General features: G+C 32.5%; 1 protein-coding gene across 5 annotated transcripts in view; it reads left to right on the top strand.

Annotated features, from left to right (window-relative positions):
• Positions 1 to 26,872, top strand: part of Nos (Nitric oxide synthase) — a 203,947-nt gene that overhangs the window by 173,591 nt on the left and 3,484 nt on the right. For 3 of the 5 annotated variants that reach the window (XR_013004646.1, XR_013004645.1, XM_076397285.1), the window contains exons 9-19: positions 242 to 336; positions 2,639 to 2,888; positions 11,981 to 12,051; positions 15,580 to 15,754; positions 19,230 to 19,385; positions 20,590 to 20,824; positions 20,887 to 21,056; positions 21,170 to 21,380; positions 22,009 to 22,096; positions 22,155 to 22,253; positions 22,313 to 22,478. Coding sequence is in view for 3 of the 5 variants with exons in the window: in XM_076397285.1 (XP_076253400.1) it covers positions 242 to 336; positions 2,639 to 2,888; positions 11,981 to 12,051; positions 15,580 to 15,754; positions 19,230 to 19,385; positions 20,590 to 20,824; positions 20,887 to 21,056; positions 21,170 to 21,380; positions 22,009 to 22,096; positions 22,155 to 22,253; positions 22,313 to 22,478 (1,716 nt within the window). In the remaining 2 variants the exon portion in view is untranslated. Of the gene's footprint in view, positions 1 to 241; positions 337 to 2,638; positions 2,889 to 11,980; positions 12,052 to 12,256; positions 12,413 to 15,579; positions 15,755 to 19,229; positions 19,386 to 20,589; positions 20,825 to 20,886; positions 21,057 to 21,169; positions 21,381 to 22,008; positions 22,097 to 22,154; positions 22,254 to 22,312; positions 22,479 to 26,872 lie in introns of all 5 variants that reach the window. The other 2 variants (XM_076397284.1, XM_076397283.1) reach the window with 1 other exon arrangement.

Below are 26,872 nucleotides of genomic sequence, written 5' to 3' on the forward strand. Positions count from 1 at the left end.
TTTTCGAATTACAAAACTTTAATCAAAATATTACTCACACTAATTTATGATATTTAGCCATATTTTATTAATCAACAAATTATATTATAAACACTTAAAATGTAGATATAAAATAAATGGAATAAATAAAATATTAATAAATATTAACGTATTAATTGATTATTATTTCTATAATATAAAAATCATTTATATCATTACTAATATAGCAATGAACATGAAGATTAATAAATAATATTTATAGGAAGCTGCATGGAAATGTCACGTATGGAAGAAAGGAAGAGAATCAGGAAAAAGCAACAAGCCAAAGAGGAAATTCCACTTCAAGCAAATCGCAAGGTGCGTTTTTACTTTTAATAATTCAACACTAAACTGTTTTAGTGAGTGCAGGTCTTACTATATATCAATATCACTGCATATTATTGCAGAATCAAGTATGGAATATATTTGCTACCATATTCTTTGTTACTGTTCCATTCTATTATAATCATAGAATAATGGAGAGATATTTCAATAATTGTCTCCATTAGAGAGAAGTTATATGGGGTTATGATAACCTACTCAAATAATTTGATTGGTCGGGTAAATTGATAAATAGTAGTGTTGTCGACTACCGACTGTTTCAGTCGCTATTTTTGGTTCGATTGATGTATTACTTTTTACCAGTGACTGTTTCAGTCGACTCTTTTCGGTCGTTATATTCAGTCCCACTAATTTTATTACTATTTAATATCGACTGTTTCGGTAGCCTTAATGCCGAGGACCGTGGTTCCGAGCCCACTTTAAACTATAACGGATCAATTGAGAAGTTCCCGGCCTACCATAGCAAAACATATTTTCTTGGCAAAATTAGTTTTTTTATTCAACATAATTCCCTCCAAGGGTGATACACTGATTATAGCGACACTCCAACTCTTCGATACCATTTTTGTAGTACGATTTGTCTTTTGTTTCAAAATAGGCCTCAGTTTCGGCGATCACCTCTTCACTAGACGAAAATCTCTTTCCAACGAGCATTCTTTTGAGATCTGAGAACATCAAAAAGTCGCTGGGAACCCGATATGGAGAATACGGTAGACCATCATTGGTCATCTTCAAACACTGCTCCGAATCCTCAACTCGTCGTTGTTTTTGGTCAAAAGTGAGCTCGCGCGGCACCCTTTGCTTTGTTTTCTTTTTTTTTTTCTTTGGTTTCTCATACCCAAATATTCGTGAATGATATAACGTAGACGTACAGTTCATATCTTCAGAGGGTCTGCTATTTCATTCAATTTCAATTTGCGGTCAATCAAAATCATTTTGTGGAATTTTTAAATGTTTTCGTCCGTAATAACCTCTGTTGGGCGTCCACTGCATTCGCCATCTTCGGTGCTTATTTCACCCAGTCACTTAGCATACCAATGCTTGATGATTGACTTTCCTGGGGCAGTGTCCGGAAACTCAGTATCAAGCCAAGTTTTCGCTTCAACTGTATTTTTTCCCTTCAAAAAACAATATTTTATCAACACGCGAAATTCCTTTGTATCCAGTTTTTCACAATAACAAAAGTTGCTTCACTCAAAATGCTATAATACACAAACTAATGATCCGACAGCTGTCAAATTTATACACGCATCTTTGGAGGGTCAGGGCTAACTATAAGTCTCTCTATCTAATATATACATTTGGAAACTTACTTAAAATATTGTTCTTTAAAGTAGTTATTACATTTGTAATTGATGGGACACACTTATTGATGGACCTACACTATTTAAGTACCCAATCGTTATGCATTAAAATTTATTATATAATAAATTTACGGTTATTCTTCCCTTGAAATTTTAACTATCAAATAGTTGGTCAAAGAATAAAAGAATATCTCCTGTTGGTATAGTTTAATTTAGTTTCGGAGATAGATTAATGTCTGAAATTAAAAACTGAATATTTGAATGATTATAGTGAATTCAGTAAGTTTCGGATTTTAAATATCATCACTCAAGTTTTTAAAGATAGTCGGATACTTCTTCCGAATTAAACTCTGCTGCATTTCTTTACTATCCATGGATCTCGGTATTCAACACTTCCTGGGCTTGTATTACCCAGTGATATTGTACTAATGAACTAACGTCAATGTAATCACTAAACCGTATAAAAACTAAACACACTCTTACAAACCAAACAAATAAACAACACACCACAGAAACGAGATAAACCAATCAAATGCCTTCGCGGCCCTTAGCATAGCGATTAAAACAATGAATAAATTCAAAGTAGTGACTTGAAAAATTGCCTATAAAGGTAAAACTCTTCTTTCTCTGTGATTATAATTTAATTCATATACTTACTGAAAAGCACAATTCCGAAATATTTTTGATAACATGAAATACTTCATTACTCTAGCTGGAACATCAAATGACTGTTTTAATTAATCTGGCGCTAAGAATTATTTTTGTCATCTTGATTTTGACTTTTTTTTTAATATAGACCCTTAATGTTTGACACCAAAGCTGGGAATTTTTATATCTTAATTACATATATTTCTACTTAAACTTGACATTAATCCTTAAATAACAACATAAAATAATTGAAACATAACGTGAAATAGCATAAATGATAGTCCACCATTAGCAAGACAACAATTTGATATTCGTTTTTTTTCTAGGGCTGTAAAGTTCACCTCAAAGTTATTTGGACGAGCTTTATCAAGACGCATCAAGGCAACTGTCCTGTACGGCACTGAAACTGGAAAATCGGAAAGCTACGCGAAGAAATTAGGTGAAATTTTCGGACACGCCTTCAACGCTCAGGTATATTGCATGGCCGACTACGACCGATACAGCATAGAACACGAAGCATTACTTCTCGTAGTAACATCCACTTCCGGCAACGGCGATCCACCAGAAAATGGCGTGGTAAGTAAATTTTAATATATATATAACCTTACGTAGTACGCCCGCCAATATTAAAATATGTTTTAATACAATCTATAGTTATGATATTATAAAATTATCAAGGCGCCCGGTTATACTCTGTATTAACAGGAATAAATGTCAAATTAAATCAAAATATTGTGAATTTGGTTTGTATTTTCCAACGATAGAAAAATTAAATTAGTTAATTAAAATATAGGACCGAAAGTGTGTACCCATACTCGTTCAAAACAAATATATCAGAACAAATTTAAATTATTTCACACCATGTTTTGTTTGATCATATTGAACTTAATTATACATTGCTGAATAATTATCTCGTTCGGTGATTTCGAGTTTCCAATATAGGTAATTTAAATTTAATAAAATGCCATAAAAATATAAACAGGAACGTATTACGAGGGTGGCATTTTATATTTTGGGACTGTGTTTAATCACTGACAAAAATGCAATGACAAATACAGACAACCGATGTTTCAGTCATAAAGTTTGACGATTTTGACAGAACTGACGGTTATCATAGAGTAATATGTAGAGTGTTAACTTAATATAAAAGAAATCAAAATTGATTTGCGTGGTCTCAGCAGGAAGGCGCTGAGAACGTTATTTCGCTGAATTTCATTGGTTAGTTTAAATTAGCATTACAGGCACCTGTAATGAAAATATTCTATTGGGAGAACATGTCATTGGTCGACGATTTCATATGCACCACATGACTGACCTCTAACGTTACATTGTACTAACCAATTAAATTTCAAATAGAACCAAAACGTAATTCTTGGAAACCGTTTATTAATATAAAATTCTATATAAATACAAATATTATACAATATCAAAAAACTAAAATATAAGTATATAATGAATATATAATGTATATAAATACAAACAATGAAATATAAATATATAAATAAAAAATAATTAAATGTGGATATAAAAACGATGGCAATCTAATTGAAAACAACATATCTCGCAGCAAATATAATCAAAATTGTCTATAGCTCCTTTTCCCTTTTTAATGTTATTGGGAAAATTATGAAATGGATAATTAAAGCACTTCAATCTTACGATATACGTCAGAAAGAAGAACACATACCAAAAATTAATACTTAGCAACAAAAAATTAAAATGTATGATATATACCAAAATTATTGTTGTGCTCTTATTATGGTAAAATCGACGTGTTAAAAAGACAGCTTAAGCATCTATTAACAATATAATAAAACAGGCATGATACTCTCTTCTCTATACAATCAAGCTCATCTTGTTAGTCTACAAATTGTATTATATTATTTTGTATTAATGTATTTTATTAACATTCTTGTTGAAAAGATTATCTCGGTTAAGGAGCCTTAATCCAAAATAATAATTATAAGTATCTGGACCAATATACATTTGTTTCAAGTAAATGAACCCCTTCAAATTGATTATGTTTTTAATTGATTGCACTTTACAAACAACTTTTTAAAGGTAACAAAATCATTTCATGTACTATAATCACATTTACCTTCAATGTAATTTTGGCATCGTCCCATTTGGACACATTTTGTGTTTAAACTGTGCGTAGTATTTTCACGCTTTCTTCTGTTGTATTCCTGTAAATTATAATATATATGAACACAAATGCTTTATATAAATAATTGTATACGTACGAGGTAAAATAATGCCACACACACATCCTTAATCTAGCTAACTTCAGTTGTTTCTTACAAGGAAAACTACGTCTGGTTTTTATTTCCGAACATACACTGGATACACAACACTTCCGAGTATGAAGATACATTATAATTAAATAATAGTGATTATATTTAACTAAGACACAAAAATGCGAATTGTATTTTATGTCAGACACACAAAAATGGCGTCGCAAACAAACTGAAACAACCAACCGCGTCAAAGAAATGAGCCAATCAAACGTCTTTGTGGGCCAATTCAAATGAACCAACCAAAAAATTGGTCTCAAAGCCAGTATTGAACGGGCCACGCAAAACATTTCCTCGGTTTCGCCTATTTAAGTAAAACGTCTATATATACTCTATGACGGTTTATATCACGAAAATGTAGGTTATGTTGTATTTGTTTTTATTTTAGATTTATTTGTTTCTAATTTATGACACTATTTCGATATATTTTACGTATTTACGATATTAATTTATTTCAGTTCCCGAACCTTCGACATCTGGTTCAATTAATTCTCTGCGATCTAAGTTTTAAAATACATTCACAAATTAAAGTTCAGCGAGGGAGCAAATGGGACCATATTTATCTGGATTTAGTGCGATTTTTTTCCTTCTCTTTTCCGAACAGACCTCAGTGAAAAATTCATTTTAAACCTCCGACTAGTCGGGGCAAATAGGTTCTCTGATTTGAAAAACGAGAAACAAAATTGAATTGTGCGAAATGAGAAAGTAATGCACCAAAGGTATATTGGACTTAACAGTTACCAGGATTCGCCACCATATATCAGTTTATATACAGTTATGCTTTCGAACGAAATATGGTTGGTAAAAACAATTGCTTGAAAAGTCCACGGTTAAACATGGGAAGTTACTATTTCTCATCAATATATTGTCGAATAACAATATACGGTTTTTTTTTTTATTATTACTTTTCGTGAGTCCACAATCTGCCCTATTGGCAATAAGTATTTCTTCTGTTTATATTATATATACATGGCATGTAGAAAATCACTTCATTAAGCAATCTTCTGTATAAAATATTATCTTAATTAATTAGTCTTATTCTAATGCTTATTCTAAACTCTACATATGTCCAGTAATCAGATCAGGTGGTGTTAAACGTTTTAGTCGACGCACTTCACTATCACGTCGCATATTTAGCTGATTAGCGAGTACATTGGGATGCACTGACACTCTTTCGAAGTACTTCACACAAACATGTTGGATTACACTCGTTATAGGTTCTAGAGGAATATCGCGTATTATCACTTTATTTGAAATATAGTACGGAGCATCAACAATGGCACGCAACACCTTATTTTGGAACCGTTGAATGATGGATATATTAGATTTGCTAGCGGTACCCCATAGACTCATACAGCAATAACTTGTTAACTAATGATAACTTGGATTTGCGCCCAATGAGCCAATACATTTGATATTATTTTAGTCCTAGTTGTTTCCGTTTAGAGAGTATGTGCTTCTTCCAGGTTAGGCGTCGATCTAAATGCATACCAAGATATTTAACATGCTCTGCTTGGGGGAGTTGACGATGATTGATATTTACTGGTGGACATGTTCTTCTACGCAGGGTAAACGTTATATGCGTGGATTTTGATTCATTGGCTTTAATGCGCCATGTCTTCAACCATAATTATATACGGTATATTAATTAAAATATACGTAAACTGTCGAAGTTAATATTGTAATATTTCGTTGAAAAGTCCACAGGAAAATAATTAAAACATATTTTTTGGGAACTTACTATTTTCTATCAAAGTATTATCGAATTTATCCCACCAGTGAACCTAGTAGATGGCGATGCGACAAAGATAAATAACTAATAAGATATATATTTTTCAAACATATATCCAAACGTCAGTTATATAAATGGAATTGTTCAATGAAGGAAACATATCTTTATACTAGACGGTAACAGGTCAATTGAAAATTCCCGGGCCTGACACATAGATGGCGCTTATAGAATTAAATCCATATGTTTTTTAGTTAGCCCTAACCCTCAAAAGATGCGTGTATACATGACAGCTGTCGGGTCATTAGTTTGTGAATTATGACATTTTGAGTGAAGCAACTCTTATTACTGTGAAAAAAATGGATAAAAAGGAATTTTGCGTGTTGATAAAATATTGCTTTTTGAACGAAAAAAATACAGTTCAAGCAAAAACTTGGCTTGTTGCCGAGTTTCCGAACACTGCCCCAGGAAAATTAACCACCAAGGATTGATATACTAAATTTAGACATGGTTAAATCAGCACCAAAGACGGTGAACGCAGTGAACGCCCAAAAGAGGTTATTACCCATGGAAACATTTAAAAAATCATCATCAAAATGATTTTGATGACCGTAAATTGAAATTTAATGAAATAGCAGGCACTCTAAAGATATCAATTGAACGTGTACATCATATCATTCACGTATATTTAAGTATGAGAGAACTCTGTGCAAAGTGGGTGCCGCGCAAGCTCACTTTTGACAACGAGTTGATGATTCGGAACAGTGTTTGAAGATGATCAAGCGTAATAAACCCGAGGTTTTGCGTCGATATGTGACATTGGCAGTCCTATCGGCAGTCATCCGAGTGGACTACAAACGATGAACCCGCTATAAAGCGTGGGAAAACAGTTGGCTGGCAAGGTTATGGCGTCTGTATTTTGGGCTACACATGGAATAATTTTCATTGGCTATCTTTAAAAAGGAATAGCCATCAACAGCGACTATTACATAGCGTTATTGGACCGTTTAAAGGACGAAATCGCCGAAAAATGGTTACATTTCAAGAAAAAAAAAGTACTGGTTTACCAAAACAATGCACCATGTCACAAGTCAGTGAAAACGATGGCAAAAATCCATGAATTGTACTTCGAATTGCTTTCTCATCCACCGTATTCTCCAGATCTGGCCCACAGCGACTATTTCCTGTTTTCAGATCTCAAAAGAATGCTCGCTGGGAAGAAATTTTCGTCGAATGAAGAGGTGATTGCCGAAACTGAGGCCTATTTTGAAGCAAAGGGCAAATCATACTACAAAAATAGTATCGAAAAGTTGGAGGGTCGCTATAATCTGCGTATCACCCTTGAAGGGAATTATGTTGAATAAAAAAACTAATTTTGCCAAAAAAATTTGTTTTATTACTATGGTAGGCCGGGGACTTTTCAATTGATCTGTTACATTTATACTTGAAGGCTACTTGGAGATCTATCATCCACATAGTTGAACCACAGAATTTAGAGAATTGAACTGCTTGGAGGAATATGGATTCGTCCTTAGTTTGGATGGTAGTCTAGCAGTTAGGTCCTCTAGCAGTTAGCAGGACGTGTTTCATGTCGGTATATTATGCGATTTGGGTACCGTGAAGGTTCCAGGTTTACGTATTCCAGCTCAGGTGGAATTAAAGCAGTGTCCAATGGGTTTATCATGTAACATATAGGGTCGTATTTACAACTATTTAAGCTAAAGCTAACATTACTCGTAACACATACAACTTCGTGTAGTTTGGTAAGCTTCAATCTCTTGATTTCCTGCGTGTTGTCTAGTATCTTTCTTGCTTGCCTGTTACAGTAATTTAGTAGCCTTATTTCATGGTTTAAGGCGAAATATAGTATAACTTTGTAAATCCATTTGGTTTCGAGGTTGTTTTTCATTGGTTACGTTGTTACGTATTAGTTATTAACCGAAGAACTGTTCTTTATCAGCATTGAATTACTACTTGATTTGATGTTTTAGTATATATCTACACCATATTGGTCCAAATGGGCTTTATGACTGACTGATAAACCAATCTCTTTGATTTTAAGGCAAGTTGAGAGTATCTTCCAATTAACCAGTATTGTGGTTTAATTTTGAATCTGATCTGCTCTGCTTTTTATCAAACGTTATATTTCTATTTTAATCTGTTATCAGGCCTAGGTATTTAGCTCATTCTGCTTGAGGAACCAGGCATCCATCAAATGATATAAATAGGCTCTTGTCATTTCATCGAAACGCAAAATTAACATAGAGAGATTTAAAGTTATTAAGCTGTATTGTGCAGACTTTAGACCATTTGTAGATCTTGTTGGATAGGAATGGAATACCATTGGAGATATACTTTAGCCATAACTACTGTGTCATCAGCAAATGTTCCAAGCACTGTTTCTTTTTTTTAGGCTATAAAACGTGCTAACAATTTTATATTACATTGACGTCAAACATTGCCAAACGATTTAATTTCAGCGATCTTTTATTTTCTTTTATACCCACTGTAAATCCATTAAAAGTTCAGAAGCTACAATTTAAATAACCAATGCCAGTGCTTTATAAATCTGTGAGAACACAAATGACAAAAATAGCGACTGAAACAGTCGATATTAAAAAGTAGTCAACTACTAAACAGTCCATAGTCAATATCAGTTCCCAACGCTAGTTGAGACTTAATTTGTGAGAATACAGCAAACTTTTTCTCTCCGATTTGGGTAATTTGCAACCCTATTCAAAAGTTACAGTGATTTTAGTGAATGTTAATTGTTATTTTCATATCTATTATTATTTCTTCTAACTTCTAACGGACGTGCCATCCACCGTATAGCCTCAGGTAACTACTGGTTGTTTCTTGACCTCAAAAGAACATTCCCCTCCCCCGAGGATACTGGGTTTAGCTCTAATCAAGAGGCGATTGAAAGCTTTGTAAGAAACATATAGCATACTAAAATAATTTATTAACTCGAATATCCAAATATCCGAGTTTTAAGAAAAACATTTTGAATTGGGAATTAGCGAAACTGTATCCGACAATGACTATTCCCCCCTTAATTCGAAACATACTTTGTATAGATGAAGTTTTTCAATCCAAGCCGCAAATAAATTCGCGAATTTCGAAATTGGAAAATGAATTATGACCTCTGGTAAAGAGAGGGCCGGCTTTATAAGAAAACATTATTCGCACGAAATTTGCCCCCCGGGCCGCAGGGCGATGTGAGACGTGAAGGACGGACGAGGGCGAAGTAAAATTGAAACGTGTTAAGTTTGAGACGGATCTTAAGGATAATTAAGCCCGGGGGTTTCCTATGTGGTTACTTAACAAGGGAATTAACAGTTTGTAGCCCGGGCGAATTTCATACAAATTATGACGAGTGGATATATTCAGAAAATTATTATGCGGTTTGTAGTAATAATGTGTAAATGTTATGAATTTTTCGGAGATCCCAGATCCACTTTTATAAAATTCATTCATTTTTTTACATATTTTAAAGTCTCTTTTTACCAACTATGAGTTTATCTGGACTGGATCTACTATTTAACGTGGGCTTTGAACCACGGTCCTTGGCATTAAGCGTACCGACTGGCGAATGACCAACTTAGAAATCATCCCAGAAGACATCCGTTCTTTCCAAAATTTATACATAAATATACTAGATAAGATAATTACCCTTCCTTTTTCTTTAAAGAATTGAACATCTCCAAGTAGTTATTCAGTCATTAAAACTATAAAATCGTAAAATATTCCCATTTTATCCTGTAAGTCCGTTAAATTTAATTCACGCCCTCTATAGAATAACCGAAGGGACCTTTCAACCGACCAATCGTAAAAAAATTATTTTTAAAAATCCCAGAAGTTTAGTACCCGATTACTCACGGCTTAATTCCAAATCTCACGGATAATAAAATATTATCCACATATAATATCTGATTTAACTAATGCCATACGATCTCTCTATATATCATCTAAAATCCGCCTAAGCTTAAAAATCTCATTTTACCAGAAACCGGCCCATTCCATCCCGACCCACCCCGACCTCTGCATCAGCAGCTCATAAATAACAATGATATTTTAAAATGAAAGTTATAAACCAAATTTCAATTCAACGAGGAACCCTTTACCTCTTAATAAAAGGACCAGCTCTTGTTAATATAGAAAATGTATGTCTTACCATTATATATGACCTTTTTCGACCGAAAATAGAGTATAAAAGGGGGCTAAGCTGTAAAAATAAGAGCATATCTTATATAAAATGGAAAAATATGTTTAGGCCAAATATGTACTGGATAAACTATATATAAGTATATCCAAATTGTGACGTCAACGTAGCAATGTTGCCGTATCAATTCTGACTTTTAGTTCAGTTTGGCTTTGATATACTACAAAATTATAATGTAAATAAAATCATTAAACAAATATACTGTTATCAAATATAATTTATTTTAACATTATAGTAACTCTGATGCATATATTATCGAAGGACCTAAAACTAGAATTAACTACACTGTTACAATAGTTTGTAGGTTAGGGTTGTGTTTCATCATATTTACATTGAACTCTTCTCCATACCACCTATGAGTTAGAGTTTTAGGTGCCTTTTTAGCTGTATCCCCAGGAGGCCTAATCCACCTAATTAACAATTCTATATCCAAGTAATATATTTTACTTTCATTAGAGAGCATATTTACCTTTTACGTCCTTCGTGCAGTGTTTCCTTGTAAAGACATTTTGATATCACTGTATTTCTCCTTCGTTTGTTCTGTTAATACCTGTAAACATCATTCTTGATAAAAGTAGATTTTATCACTGCGTTCTCCTTAATGTATTTACCATATCTGCAAAACTTACTACTTACCATTTTTTCTCTCCTGGCACATTTCAACCAAATGTTCATGTATATTCTGAACAATTACAAACATAGGTATGCACATAAATCTTTCACACTCTACAGTAAGATTTCCTACAGTTATCGTATATTAATTATATACTCACCTTTACTTGTTTTCCCTCTCATCGCCCTGTGTTAGAAATTGGCAGCATTGAATCATATCATTTTCAGAAAGTTTTATTCAAGTGAATAACTAAGCCGTTAATTTCCATTCTAACCAAAATTTGTCAATTTCTTCTTCAATGTGTCCAATCGAATTCATCCAAACCGAAGCTATTATTAACTATCCCTGTTTCCAGCATGAATAAATATATATGTTCAATGAATGTTGAAATAAATGTTATGACCGATAAAACTTAATTAATTGTTATTCCAATGTTTACCTTCTTCCATCAACTTTTAATGCCATGAGTAACCATTGGGTATGTTGGTCCAATTCTGAAATCTTCACACCTCATCTTAATACAAAAATTGAAATAATAATAAATCTCCTTGATTTTATTATATGCTTTTAGAAATTGTATTCATTTAAAAGTCTCGAAGTTCCATTAGACCTCTTCGTGAGTTATCTTTACACCGTTTAAATTAATTAATTTATTTATTTTAAGCTCAACAACTCTGATAATAATTTATTTGACTAAAACGACCTGAGAAATAACAGAAGGACTACCATCCTACGTTTTAAAAGAAGGAAATTATTTTTTTAATTAAGATTCTTCGAGAAACATTTATCTACAAACTATGCTTGTTTCAGGATTTTGCCGCTATGCTCTATGGACTGATGAAGGACAACGTCATCCTCACTGGAGACCCAGAACGGTTTAGGTAATTCTTTCTAACCCTAACACGACCACACCCACTCACACTCTAACATTAAAACAATACTAAACATACATTTTAACAGCAGTTCTGATTTCATACTAAAAACTAACTGAACTACACACTAACGCTCCATGGACCTCTCCAGTTCAACACAGGCCGACTACGGTACGAATTACTAACCAATGCATGTCGCTAATTATTTTAACAGCATGGCCTCGTCCAAGTCCTTCATAAAGGCGAATAGTCAGAGCGAACTGGGCTCTGTCAAACGCCCTCTAGATCGCCTGGATTCTCTTCGCGGTGGTTCATCCTCGATCAGCGAACCACTGTTGGAGGACACTTTCGGACCGTTAAGTAACGTGAGGTAAACATTGTTTAATAGAATTACTGAGGTTAATCATAAGTCTTTCAATTAATAATTTGAATTATCTATATTTTTATTATTTCAAGCAAGACTATAATTTTAACCTGAAAACTGTGGAAAATGTATCATGTTAATATGTAAATATTGGCCTATAAATTAATTTAAAATAATTTACAACAGATGCTGTTACTGTGTATTAAATCTGTAACCAAGTTCATATTGAAGCCTTCACTGTTTACTAGGTATTATTTCGTGGAAGTGTGAACAAGATATTTTTCAGTTCATTGAAAATATTTTAAAAAATCAAAATTTTTACTTTTTTACGAAGGTCATCGAATACTGTATGAAACTTATGATAAGTATGGTCCATAGCTTGCAACATGTGAATACTTATTTCGACGTTTTAATAGTGGCGATTTTGGCATCGAAGCCAAAAAGCTCTCTGAAAACGCAAAAAACTCAAGACTAGATTTTGAATTGATTACTCGATGATTATCTGTGTAAACCGCAAGAAGAATATTAGGAATTGCTAAGAGTAATAGAAGAGATTATTTCTAAACGCTTAAAGAACATAGTAATGGAACAAAGGCTTGGATATATTGTGCCCTATGAATTGAAACCAAGAGAGACAACATTAAAAGGCGTTTTGGTCTTGTTGCCTCAACGGCAATATCGAAATAAACTGTTTACATCGTAATGTTACAGATTGTAATGATCTGTATTTAGAGGGACAAGGTTGATTTAGTATGCTATCAGCACACAACAGTATTATTCTTCAGCATAATAACACTAACACATAACCATATGTTACAAAATCGGTGAAAATATATTTGGAAACATTGAAATGGGAAGCACAGTCACACCCGCCGTATTCTCCAGACATTGCTCCTTCCGATTAGTACTAGTCTCAACATTAATTGTGACCTCTCTGAGCCGCGCCCTACTTCTTATGAAGATTCCAAAATATAGGTTGATTGCCTCAAAAGATACATTGTTCTTTCGAGAGGGAATCCATAAATTGCCTTAATTGAAAGATGTAAATTGATGTAATTTAGATTTAATTGTAAATTGAAAGATGGGAAAAAGTAGCGACTATCGATGGCTATGAATAAAATGTATTGTGCCGATTTTCCACAATAACTTCAAATTCAAAAAAATCATTTATAACTAATTTATAGGTCAATTTTGTTATATACATTTTATTTACATATTCATATTCAAATCAGTTGATATATATTATAAAAAAAGGTTGTTTATAAAATTAAATAAAAAATGATACATAGCATGCTTCAACTGAAACTTCAAACTTTTTTCAAGAATAAATTAACCAAATAAAATTTAATATAATTAATTATTTATGAAAATACAATGTACAGTAAATACGACAGGCTTTCTGAATATTTTTATCAAGTTGATCAACATAATGTTCCTTCTATTCATGCTGCAAAATCGAATAATATATTCCAATAATATATTAGTCTCTGCGCGTCTATTATTAATCTTATCTTAAATTATAAAATCATACCTAGACAATGTGCATCTAAAACTATGCAAGTCTTCTAGAAAATAAGATATCACTTATTTTATACTTACTTTGAATTTGAAAATGAACGGAGACAGAAAATGAACAGAAAATGAACAGTAAACAGACCTGGAAATCAAATGGATTTGCCAAGTAAATAATTTCCTTTTCATTTCAACATGAATGATTTTTTTTATTTTCTACAACATTTAATATGAAAATACATAAATAATCAGAATACATGTAAATACCTAACCTATATCAATAATATATCTAATCTCAGATGATTTATCAAAATGTGTTTAGTGATAATCATTGTTATAATATTTGTTATGATGATTTATTTTTCAAAATTTCGTACGATTTAATCTGGTGCGCAATAATAATCCTAGGGGAATTAGTTTGTAACCCGCGTTATTGAAAATTCCGGGCCGTAAGCCAGATGTTACGCAGCTTGATTTTGCGAACAGTCTACTGTCACAATTTATTCACAAAATACACGAAAAAAAATTAATGGCATAGCCTAGAAATGTCTACGTCAGCCTTTTATTAAAATTAACGATAAGTTCGGTCATTATATATAGCACCTTCCAGCTACAAATGACATTAAAAAATATATATCAAGTCTCAAATTAAATTATTATTTCATTGTTTCTACTAACGTATTTATATTTTAGTAAAATGGTGAATGCGCACGTGAACGTTTTGTTAAAACGTTTTGTTAAGACGTTTTGTTATCGTCTAAAAAATCCAGGGACGAGGAAGGTGTTATACAAAATTTTGATGCAGAAGCTCGATTGATAATAAATACAGATACGTTGCCGAAAAAGTCTATTAATGTCGGTGGCAGGCATCAAAAACATGTTCATCAAAATTTAAAGTTAAATTAATACTTTCGACCGGTTATGAAAAAAAAATCGTATACACCACACGGGCCAAAAGTTGAAATCTTGGTCCTGCACGTCATGAGGTGAACCTCGGCAATCATGACGAGCAGGGCCGAAAATTCAACTGTCGGTCCTTCTGCTGTAATATACTATCTAACAAGATACTAACACCTTAGTTAAATTAATAACTCTACTGAAATAATTTATTACAAATTCTTGCTATATACCAGACGAGTATATATCAAAACTAAAAATAATTCAAATCCAATACTTGCTAGTGATGAAATGGTGGATGCATTTTATCAAACTATTTTTATAAATGGCACAGATAATTTTTTAAAATAAGATCTGTATTGAAATGGACGATGATATTTATAATATCAAATATTGAAATATTTATGAAGACCTAAGTAAAAATAAATATGCCATTATTTATAATAAAATGGCGAATGCGCAATTTCAATAAATTTTATATAACTGATACTGTGTGTTTTTATTTAAAACATATGACGATAAGAGACAATAACCTTTCAAATTAGATAATGGTGTACTGAATTAAGATCCGCAGACAATAACATTGTAGCATCATCAAATATTCAATTATAGATCGGGACCAAAAATGACTGAAACCTAACCTATGTATGAATTAATTATCTTATTACTTAATTAAACTAATCGCACGGTCGGGCGCTAATGAAAAGCGATCCCCGCTCAAAACCAACTGGATATTCATTTTCGTCCTTTGTATTTTCTAACAGGTTCGCCGTTTTTGCGCTGGGATCAAGCGCCTACCCCAATTTCTGCGCTTTCGGCAAATATGTCGACAACGTCCTAGGAAAATTGGGCGGCGAGCGCCTGCTGAAATTAACTACAGGAGACGAGATGTGTGGTCAACAGCAGGCTTTCATGAAATGGGCACCCCAAATATTTAAGGTACACAAAATTCTAACCTTATAATATAAACTAGAGTAGATTAAGTCATATATAAGATGAACTATGTATTTACTATCTATAGCCTATTCAAAGTTCTTTTAGTAATGTGTCATGGATATTTATGACGTGGAAACATTGCAATGTTGCCGCCTCAACTTTGAGTTTTAGTTCAGTTTGGCCTTGAGATAAAGGAAAATTCTAATCTAAATAAAATAATTAAACAAAAATGTTCAAATGTTTTCAAATATAATGTATCTTAACATTATAGTATATCTAATACATATATTATTGAAGAGCTTAAAACTACAATTAATAACACAGGTATAATAGTTTGTAGGTTAGATTTGTTCTGTTTACATTGAACTCTTTTCCACACCACCCATGAGGTAGAGTTTCTAGGCGTGCTTTTTTAAGTAATGGTATCGCCCTAGAGACCTAATCCACCTAACTAACAATTGTATATCTGAGAAATGTATTTTACTTTCATTCGAGAGCATATTTGCCTTTTTACGTTTAGTTTTTGTTTCCTTCGATGGTATGTTTACTTGTGAAGTCATCTTGTTATAACTGTATATTTTATTCTTCTGCTATTATCTGTGTACATCATTCTTCATAAAATTAATCACTAAATTCTGTCTAATGTATTACCATATCTACAAAACAGTTAGTATTCATTCTCTCCTCATTCGTTCTACCCTAATGCTCATGTTTAATTTTGAATAACTATAATCATATCTGTATACACAAATCTTTCACGCCCTACAATACCATTTTCTACAGTTATATTCAATTAATTATGTGCATATCTTTAGTTGCTTCCACTCTCATCACTCAGTCCCAGGAATTTCCAGCATTGCGCAACATTATCTCATATCCTGAAAGTTTCCTTCAGTCACTTTCACATTCCGACTCACTGTCCAATTCAATCATTAAACTGTTCATTTCTAATATCTCTAAAGCATGTGTCATTTACTCAGCAGTTAATTACACAGCCACAATAGTTTATAGGTTAGAATTATAACCTCTTACCACTATTGTTTTCAAGAATGTTGCATACGTCTGACAACCGGACGACTTTGACTGGTTCATTCGTTTACGTGTTCGAACTAAGCAGACACCATTATGTCTCTTTTTAACTAGAATAAAATGGGAAAGAAAATATTGTCTGTTTCTAAAACAAATTTACAAATTCCGGCAGGCAATACATTAAATTTCTTAATAACGTGTGCACAAAAAACTTTGAATAGACGTACGTACTTAATTCTAAAGTACTAAAATCGAGTATATCAAAATATAGCCCGCCACTAAAACAAATGACTCACGTCATAGATGACGTCGAAAACATTGCCAATTGCAGTTTATATAAATATAAATTAATTTTAAATTGCGAGCGGATATATTAAAGTTAGTTAAAAAGAGGTAGAATGATGTCTAATGTGTCCGAACGTGTAACCGAATTAGCCTAAAAAATCGATTTGGGTTGTTAATGGTGGACCAAAACTATTCAATTGTTTTAATACAATATTGGATATATGTAAAAGTCTTCACTATTTTTGGTGTGAAATATTACGTATTTTAACAACAAGAGGGCATATCGAGCGTAATGTGGACTGAAACTTTTATTATTGAAGGCAGTAAACAGAACTATGTAAATAATTTCCCTTTCATTTCAACATGAATGATTTTTTTAATTTTCTACAACAACATTTAATATGAAAATACATGTAAAATTGCCCTTTGAAATTCAGTTGATTTTTTCTATTTACCAATACAAACAACACTTAATTATTATTTTTCTTCAAATAATTAATTGCATTAAAAAATACTGGCATTTTCTGGCACTTTTTTTTGATCTACTTCAATTTAATTATGATTAATTGCACCTTAGTTAAGCAGTGTCCATCCACATTTGAGTCTATGGTCATGCAATCTGAAATGCAAAAAAACAAACATTCCTGTACTTAGGTTCAGCTGATTTTACTACTCTTTACCCGTGGTTGTTTCAGTCGACTGTTTTCAGTCGCTATTTTCGGTCCAACTGATTTTGTTACTATTTACTATCGACTGTTTTACTCGTAAATTTTTAGTTACTATTTTTGGTTCTACTTTTTTCATTCGTCTGATTTTTAACGTTCTGGCTCTGTCGTCCTAGCCGCGAACTTGACAAAAATTTACCCAATTTATGCTTACATAGATTTATGTGTAATTTATATAGTTTCATCATTTTTTTGGTAGTTTTCTTGTAAATAACAATAAATTGTATATTAATATTATAACATTTTGGTACAATATTTTTCAAGATTGTTAATGTAATGGGGTAAAAAAATTAAAATTGGGAATGATAAATAGTAAAATATTTTAACTGTTTTTTTACTCTATCGATTTTTGTTAAAAGATATTATGATAAAGCATTTATATAATTTCATTCAGATCATCTTTAATTATGTCATGGATTAGTTTTTGGTATATGCTATATGATTAATTTTTATATAGTATTTATGGCTATTGTACATATTTAATATATCTTAGGTTTTGTTTAAATTCTATTGCATTGTCTATATTTATTATAGTATATTATTTAAAAATAGCAATTGACATATTAAAATACGATAAAATATTTGTGGGGTATTACTCCATTCCATAAAAAATGTTTATTCCTTTTTACAGATCCACATAACATTCAAATATAAAAGTAATTCTACTTCGTTTAAAATTAAATTGTAAATTGCATGTTATGTATTATTATTATAATTATATGCAGTAATTATTGTTTTCCTTTTCTTTTCTAAAGTTAGTTCGTGAAGGAATTTATACATCTACCGTTGGAAAATATAACCACATATAAAATTAACTGCTTCAAGCAATTATCTCCGTCCTTTCTTCTCTCACAATTTATACAGGAAAGGATTCGTACATCTTCGTCTAACATCACGAATTGAAAAAAATAGTTGAATCGTGCATTTGACTGAAAATAGTAATTACTATTTTATAATAATTACTATTTTCAGTCGTTATTTTTTTGTCTATCGACTGTTTCGACTCTTTTCAGCCGATAGTTCCCAACGCTAGTTAGAACGTTTACTACCATCCGACCTGATTCACAGACACATAAAAGAGATTTTAGAATAACATAGAATATTTATTAAATTAATTATAATACTAGATAATATGTTTGTACAGGAGATCACTTAGTGAAACGATCGATATTATTGTATGATATAAATTTCATCAAATACTTATGCCCATTGGGCAGATTGTGTAATGTTAAGAGAATAATTATTCTTTTCTTCGTATTTTACATAGTTCATCTTTCTGAAAAACAAATTTGACAACAAAATACAATTAAATAATACGTCCACGTAATATCACTTATAAACTCACTTACCGTATACATAATATCTCCTAACCCGCAAAAATATTCGGCGTACCGTTTAAAACTTTAAGATATATTTCAAATTTATGCCTAAACTTCCAGCATGCCTGCGAATCATTCTGCCTGGACGAAGATGAAACAATCTTAGAGGCCACCGCCTCCTTACAAAGCGAATCGCTGACACAAAATACTGTTAGATTCGTCGAGGCCAAGAGGGACGACACGGCGAGCGCTCTGGCTAAATGTCACAAGAAAAAAGTAAGTCTAGCATATCGTATAGTATGTACTCGGTCATAGAATTAAAATTATTAATTATTTCTTAGTTTTAACAGGTCAATTGAAAAGTTCCCGGCCTACCATAGTAAAACACATTTTTTGGCAAAATTAGTTTTTTTTATTCAACAAAATTCACTTCAAGGGTGATACACTAATTATAGCTACCCTCGATTTCTAGTTACTAATTATACCTACCTTTTCGATGCCATTTTTGTAGTACGATTTGTCCTTTGCTTCAAAATAGTGAGCTTTCTTCTGAGATCTGAGAACAGGAAATAGTGGCTGGGGCCACATCTGGAGAATACGGTGGATTAGAAAGCAATTCGAAGCCCAATTATGGATTTTTGCCATAGTTTTCACTAACCTGTGACACGGTGCATTGTATTGGTGAAGCAGCACTTTCTTTTTCTTCAAATGCAGCTGTTTTTCAGCGAGTTCGTCCTTCAAACGGCCCAATAACGCTATGTAATAGTCGCTTTTGAAGGTCCCTTCTTGTTCAAGATTTTTATATGTTTTGAAGCGGGTTCATCGTGTGCAGTCCACTCGGATGACTGTCGTTTGGACTTCAGAGTAAAATGATGGAACCATGTTTCATCCATTGTCAGATATGGACGCAAAAACTCGGGTTTATTACGCTTGATCATCTTCAAACACTGCTCCGAATCATCAACTCGTCGTTGTTTTTGGTCAAAAGTGACCTCGCGCGGCACCCACTTTACACAGAGCTTTCTCATACCAAAATATTCGTGAATGATATGATGTACACGTTCAATTAATATCTTTAGAGTATCTGCTATTTCGTTCAATTTCAACTTACTGTCATTCAAAATAATTTTTTGGATTTTTTAAATTTTCTCGTCGGTAACAACCTCTTTTGGGCGTCCACTGCGGTCACCGTCTTTGATGCTCATTTCACCGTCTAAACGTCTAAAGTTAGCATACCAATCCTTGATGGTTGATTTTCCTGAAGTTTTTGTTTCAACTGTATGTTTCCCTTGAAAAAGCAATATTTTATCAACACGCGAAATTCAATTTTTTTTCACAATAACAAATGTTAGGGCTAATTAAAAAACATGCGGATTTAATTATAGTAGCGTCATCTATGTGTCAGGTCAGCGACTTTTCAATTGACCTGTTATGCCATTTATTTTATTAAATATGTTAATAAATTGTATTTGGGTTTTAGGTTGTTTCAGCGACGCTTGTCAAACGAACCAATTTACTCAACGAAAATGCGTCGAAAGCGACCCTGTTGCTCCAACTGAAAACGAACTTCGTTTACAAACCCGGCGATCATCTGGGCGTGTTCCCGCTGAACAGGAAGGAAATAGTTGACGTTATCCTGAGTCGAGCCAAAGGCATCAACGATCCAGACCAACCCGTCGAGTTACAAATCCTGAAAGAAACTCATACGGCCAACGGTGAGATTTTTACTTTGTAATATCGTCTAAAATGATTGATAATTGTATTATGGAATGTATAGGCACCATCAAGAACTGGGAACCTCACGAGAGAATCCCGCCGCGCACAGCCAGGGACTTATTTACTCGTTTTCTGGATATAACCACACCTCCGTCCCCAGATTTATTGCAGCATTTTGCCAGTATCGCAACAGATAAAGAAGATCAAAGAAAATTAAATTTATTAGCTACCGTAAGTGTTATTTTGTGATATGTCAGTCATATATATAAGTCATTTATATTTATTATATATTTATATATTTTACATATATGTCATTTATATATATAATTATTTTAATGATGAAGGATTCGTCGGCTTACGAGGACTGGCGATACTGGAGGTTACCGAACTTGGCGGAAGTACTGGAGGAATTCCCTTCGGTTCATCCTTACGCGCCATTGCTAGTTGCCCAGCTCAGTATCCTGCAACCAAGATTCTACTCCATATCATCCAGTCCATTACTGCACCCCAACGAAGTGCATTTGACGGTTGCCGTTGTTGTGTACCAAACAGAAGGTATAAAATTGTTTTAAAAAATATTAGATCCCCGAAAAGTTAATCGTAAATTTATTTCGGTAAAAATAACTAGTTACCAGCTCCCAAGCCATCCAAGGATAATAACATCGCGTGATATTAGACCAAAATATTAGTGTTTCGATGGAAGGAAAGTTTTTGAGGTCGGTAGAAGAGCTCACTAGTCTTTAAGATTGAACTTGAATTAAATTGGACTTCAACATTATCCCACACAAAGTTATATAAAATCAAACCAACAATAATCGCATAAATATCTTGACTATATAATAATTCAATTTCCTCGATCACTCACTATCACACAAGGGTCTAGTTCGGGAGAATCTCCGCATACGCTCAAGGATTTGAGTTTGCGACATTGCCAGTTATTGTAAATTATAGGTATATTTGAAAAATATAATATAAATAGAATAAATTATCTTCAATTCGCCAGTTAATTTAATATCATCAAAACTGTTTCTGTCGAGACCCAATTGTAATTTTAAGAATAAAATAATAGGTAATAGTAATTTATTAACAAAATACGATTGAAAAAACTCGAACTATATTTTTATCTAATATGTATATGAGAAACTATATTCTAATATGTTTACTTCCATGATTTACATTGCAGATGGAAAAGGACCTGTCCATTATGGAGTGTGTTCAAACTTTCTACAAGATATCGAAGTTGGCCAAGACATATCCGTGTTCCTTCGAAGGTAATAGTGGTTCAATCACAATACATTCACATTAAAACATTCTATCACTATTTTTTAGTGCACCCAATTTCTATTTGCCCAATGATGTTTCGAAGCCGATCGTTCTAGTAGGTCCTGGAACCGGAATTGCACCGTTCAGAGGGTTCTGGCAACACAGGTACCATCTCAATCGTGATTATCAACGAAATTATTCCTAAAATACTGTCTCTACTTCAGATACGTTCAATTAAAATCCAAACACAATATCGGAAAGATATGGTTGTTCTTTGGATGTCGTACCAAGGAAATGGACCTTTATAAGGAAGAGAAGGAGAAAATGATTAAGGAGAAGGTCCTAGATAGAGTGTTCCTGGCCCTATCCAGGGAAACTAACATTAAAAAGGTATGAATCTTTTCAAATTTAAACTAACAATACAGATGTTTGTGCTCGTGCCATATAAGAGTAATAGTATTTAATTATAATTAATTTATTTGAACGAAATATGCTTTAATATCTTTTACAAAAATAGTCATTCTACAGATTGGTTTTGTATTTATTTTTTGTAGTTTGTTTGATATATTTAAACTCAAAGAAATCCAAATACTCATTCTTATAATTAAAGGACGCGCGATGTTGCCAGCTTCCGTTGTATAGCTTTTTTTCTTAATTTATTCATGAATATTTAGGAGAGAAGTCAGATAGATTTTGTTTTATTTGAATAAGCTCGTAATGTTATAAAATATTAAAATAATCATTTTACTAGTTCTAATAGTGAAATAATCTTAATCATTTTTTTATGCTGTAAGCTCTCAAAATTTTAACTGATTTAATTGAATTTCCATCGATTTTGAGATGCGAATAATAAGACTTTACAATTAACAGGTCAATTGAAAAGTCCCCGGCCTACCATAGTGTATACCAAAGAAATGTGTTTTTTCTTTGGCAAAATTAGTTTTTTGTATTCAACATTTTTTTCCCTCCAACTTTTCGATACCATTTTTGTAGTACGATTTGTCCTTTGCTTCAAAATAGGCCTCAGTTTCGGAAATCATCTCTTTATTCTGCGAAAATTTCTTCCCAGCGAGCATTCTTTTAAAATCTGAGAACAGGAAATAGTCAGGGGGGGGGGGCTACAGATCTGGAGAATACAGTGAATGAGGAAGCAATTCGAAGCCCAATACATGGATTTTTGATTGACAGTACATTGTTTTGGTAAAGCAGTACTTTCTTTTTCTTCAAATGCGGCCGTTTTTCGGCGATTTCGTCCTCCAAATGGTCCACTAACGCTATGTAATAGTCACTGTTGATGCCCCTTCTTTTTTCAAGGTAGTCAATGAAAATTATTCCATGCGCATCCCAAAATACAGACGCCATAACCTCTCCAGCCGACTGTTGCGTTTTCTCACCCTTTGGAGCGGGTTTATCGTGTGCAGTCTAGTCAGATGACTGTCGATTGGACTTCGGACTGAAATGATGGGGCCATGTTTCATCCATTGTCACATATCGATGCAAAAACTCGAGTTTCTTACGCTTGATCATCTTCAAACACTGCTCAACTCGTCGTTGTTTTTGGTCAAAAGTGATGATCAATCCTTATGGTTGATTTTCCTGGGGCAGTATCCGGAAACTCGGCATCAAACCAAGTTTTTGCTTCAACTGTATTTTTTCCCTTCAAAAAGCAATATTTTATTAACACACGAAATTTATTTTCATCCATTTTTTTCACAATAACAAAAATTGTTTCACTCCAAATGCTATAATTCACAAACTAATGATCCAACAGCTGTCAAAAGTATACACTCATCTTTTGAGGGCCAGGGCTAATTAAAAAACATATGGATTTAATTCTAATAGCGCCATCTCTGTGTCAGGACGAGGACTTTTCAATTGACCTGTTAAATACAATTCATACAGTCCGACCCACATTACGAACCTAAATATGAAAATTTTAATATTTTGGCAGTTATGCCAACAGCTTCAATTTTAAGACTCACACTGAATAAATAAAAATTAGAGTTTTATCAGGTTCCTGTCATTAAGTACATTCATATTTGATATCAATTCAGCTCGCTAAATTGAGAAATCATAATGCATAACATAAATTTGAAGTAACCAATTTGCTACTATAACAAAAAAGTGTCAAATTATGAGTTAACGTTAAGCCTTACATAAAAAAATCAAGTAAAAAACATTGTTTAAACATGAAATATGTGATATGGGAAAATTACCTGAACAATTTTTTCTGGCTAAAAATAGACGATATGAAACATTTTTCCTCCTATTCATTGAACCTCCCTTTTTATAGTGGCTATAAATCAACAGCTTTGTTACTTTTTTTCATATATAATAAAGATGTACCTGTCTAATGTTTATGGAAAAAAATACTTAAGATCATTACCTTGATACAGATATTTTATCATGATTTTCTTACGGTATGCATATGGTGATTCTTTAAAAAAAAATAGGATCAAATTTTAAGTGCATTTAAATCGTGTCGCTAAAGTTTTCTTGGGACTAAACTGTCAGAAGGTTTCAAACTTTATTTCAGATCAATTTTCATTGAAATGATAAAGACAGTAAAGTTCTGTGGACAATAATCTCTCAAACTCGCTAAGGTATAGATCCATTGAATTGAATAAGTATTACTAAAGATATGGGCCTTCAAATCTTTAAAATTACTTTTCCACAGTCTTATAATTTTTGTTCTTCTCTTGTCAAAGGCAAAATATTAAACTGTTAACACAAAAGTCTAGTTTCTGAGAATCCCCGCATGCGCACAAGTATTTGAACCTGCAACGTTGCCAGTTGTTGAAAATTACACATATATTTGAGGAATATAATATAAATTGAATAAATTATCTTAAAATCACCAACTAACATAATATTTATGTTGAGACCCAAGTTAAAATAACCTTTTATAAGCATCTTTAATTTTAAAATAACTTTAAAAAGAAAAAAGAGAAAACTAAACAAAATGTGAATATTTATCAATTTATAAACACTACAATAACAAACCAAAGTTATATTTCCAATAAATTATTAATATACTTGAAGAGTACAACATATATTCTGGAATTCACAAATTAACCTAAATTCTCATTTGAAATTCAAGTTCAAATTTAATTATCTATTATTTTAAGTAATAATATACATACTGTCTGTTCTTTAACTTTTTATAAACATATTTACTTTTGCAAGGAAAAAAAGCCAACAAAACAACATGTAAGGTGACAAATATAATTTATTTATCAATATATAAAAGAACAAGCATCCATTTATCTTTAATATTACTCAATAATATATCTTGCACAGCACTAAAATATAATACCTTCATTGTTTCCTCATAAAATCTATTCGATATGCAAAAACAGCAGGTACTCGAATAATTGATCTTTTAAATCTTCGATTTGCTTTCCATAGCGAATAATCTTTGTCTGCTTCTGGACTTACTTCACTTACATGTTTTTGAAAGCAATTCTGTTTACATTCTTCGATATTTTGATTCGTCTGATTACTAATTCTATTAAAAGTAGTTTTATCTGCAGCATTTCTGGTTCTGTGCAACACTTTTCCAGCTTTTCGCCTTTCTTTTATAATTTCTCTAATTTCGAGGGGGTAAATTACTTCATATTCTGATTTCTCTCTTGCTATTGGGGTAGCAACTTTTGCAGCTGACCGAATTTATTCAATTATATTTTTGGTTTGTTGCTCAAGATCATCTATACTTTTAAGTCTTACTTTTAAACTGATTTGTTTCTGCAGTTTTAATCTGAATTTGTCCCAGTCAATATATTTGTTAGTAAGATTAGGCTTTGTTGCTTTTCTCTGGATTGTCACGCCCAGTGGAGTGGAATATACTTGTAATAACAATACTGGAGTGTAATCAGATGTTAGATCACACAAGTTTTCTGTACTAATTTTATTTAATGAGATGCCTTTTGAAATTTATAAATCCAGCAAGTCTGGGACTTTATTACTGTCTGTGGGCCAGTAAATGGGTTCGCGCCCTAAATGATAATTACAATTTGTAAAGTTAATGGATTTCGGTAATTCGTTTCCTTTTCCAGGTGTTATTATTTGTAAACCCCAAGCTGTACGTTTAGTATTAAAGTCTCCACCAATAATAAACCTTGGGCCTAATTTTGAAAAGATATCGTTATATTGTTGTTGTGTCATTTTATGTCTTGGTGGACAATATATAGCATCAATATTTATTTCAGCCCCGTTTTATTCGGTACTAATTATCGTAGCTTGTATTTCTTCATTTTTAGTCTCTACTAATTCGAAATGTTGTATATTTTGTTTAGTTATTAAAGCTGTTCCGCCTTGAGCCCGTTCGCTGGGGTGTAGTGTCCAGTAACCACCATAAACCCGTATTAGGTTCAACTATGCCTAAAATATAATGAATTTGGTATAGAATGTAATCCAATTTGAAAAAATCTATTTTAAAATAAAAATAGAATTTATACGCGCCTGGGTCAAATGTCGTCATATGTCTGTTCAGATTAAAAGTGTTATAATAGTTTTTTGTAATACTCACAAATTTATGATTTATTCACTACTGCTTACTATTCATAATCAAATGATGAACAGTGCAAAGACAAATCAACTATACACAACGAAATTCTTAACCTTACAAAACAGAGCCCCTACCAGTGCAAGGATCAAATTCATGCTGTTATAGTACGTTGAGTTCTACCACTCGATTTCTTGTAAACGGCAACATCGCAAAATCAAGCGGAAACTACTGAAGATTATCAATTGACACACCTAGAATATCAAACTTTTATTGCTTC

This window comes from Rhynchophorus ferrugineus, unplaced genomic scaffold (assembly GCF_030347505.1).
Source record: "Rhynchophorus ferrugineus isolate W39M unplaced genomic scaffold, kcgeb_rfMv2 rfM2, whole genome shotgun sequence".
In the NCBI taxonomy this organism is placed as follows: domain Eukaryota; kingdom Metazoa; phylum Arthropoda; class Insecta; order Coleoptera; family Curculionidae; genus Rhynchophorus; species Rhynchophorus ferrugineus.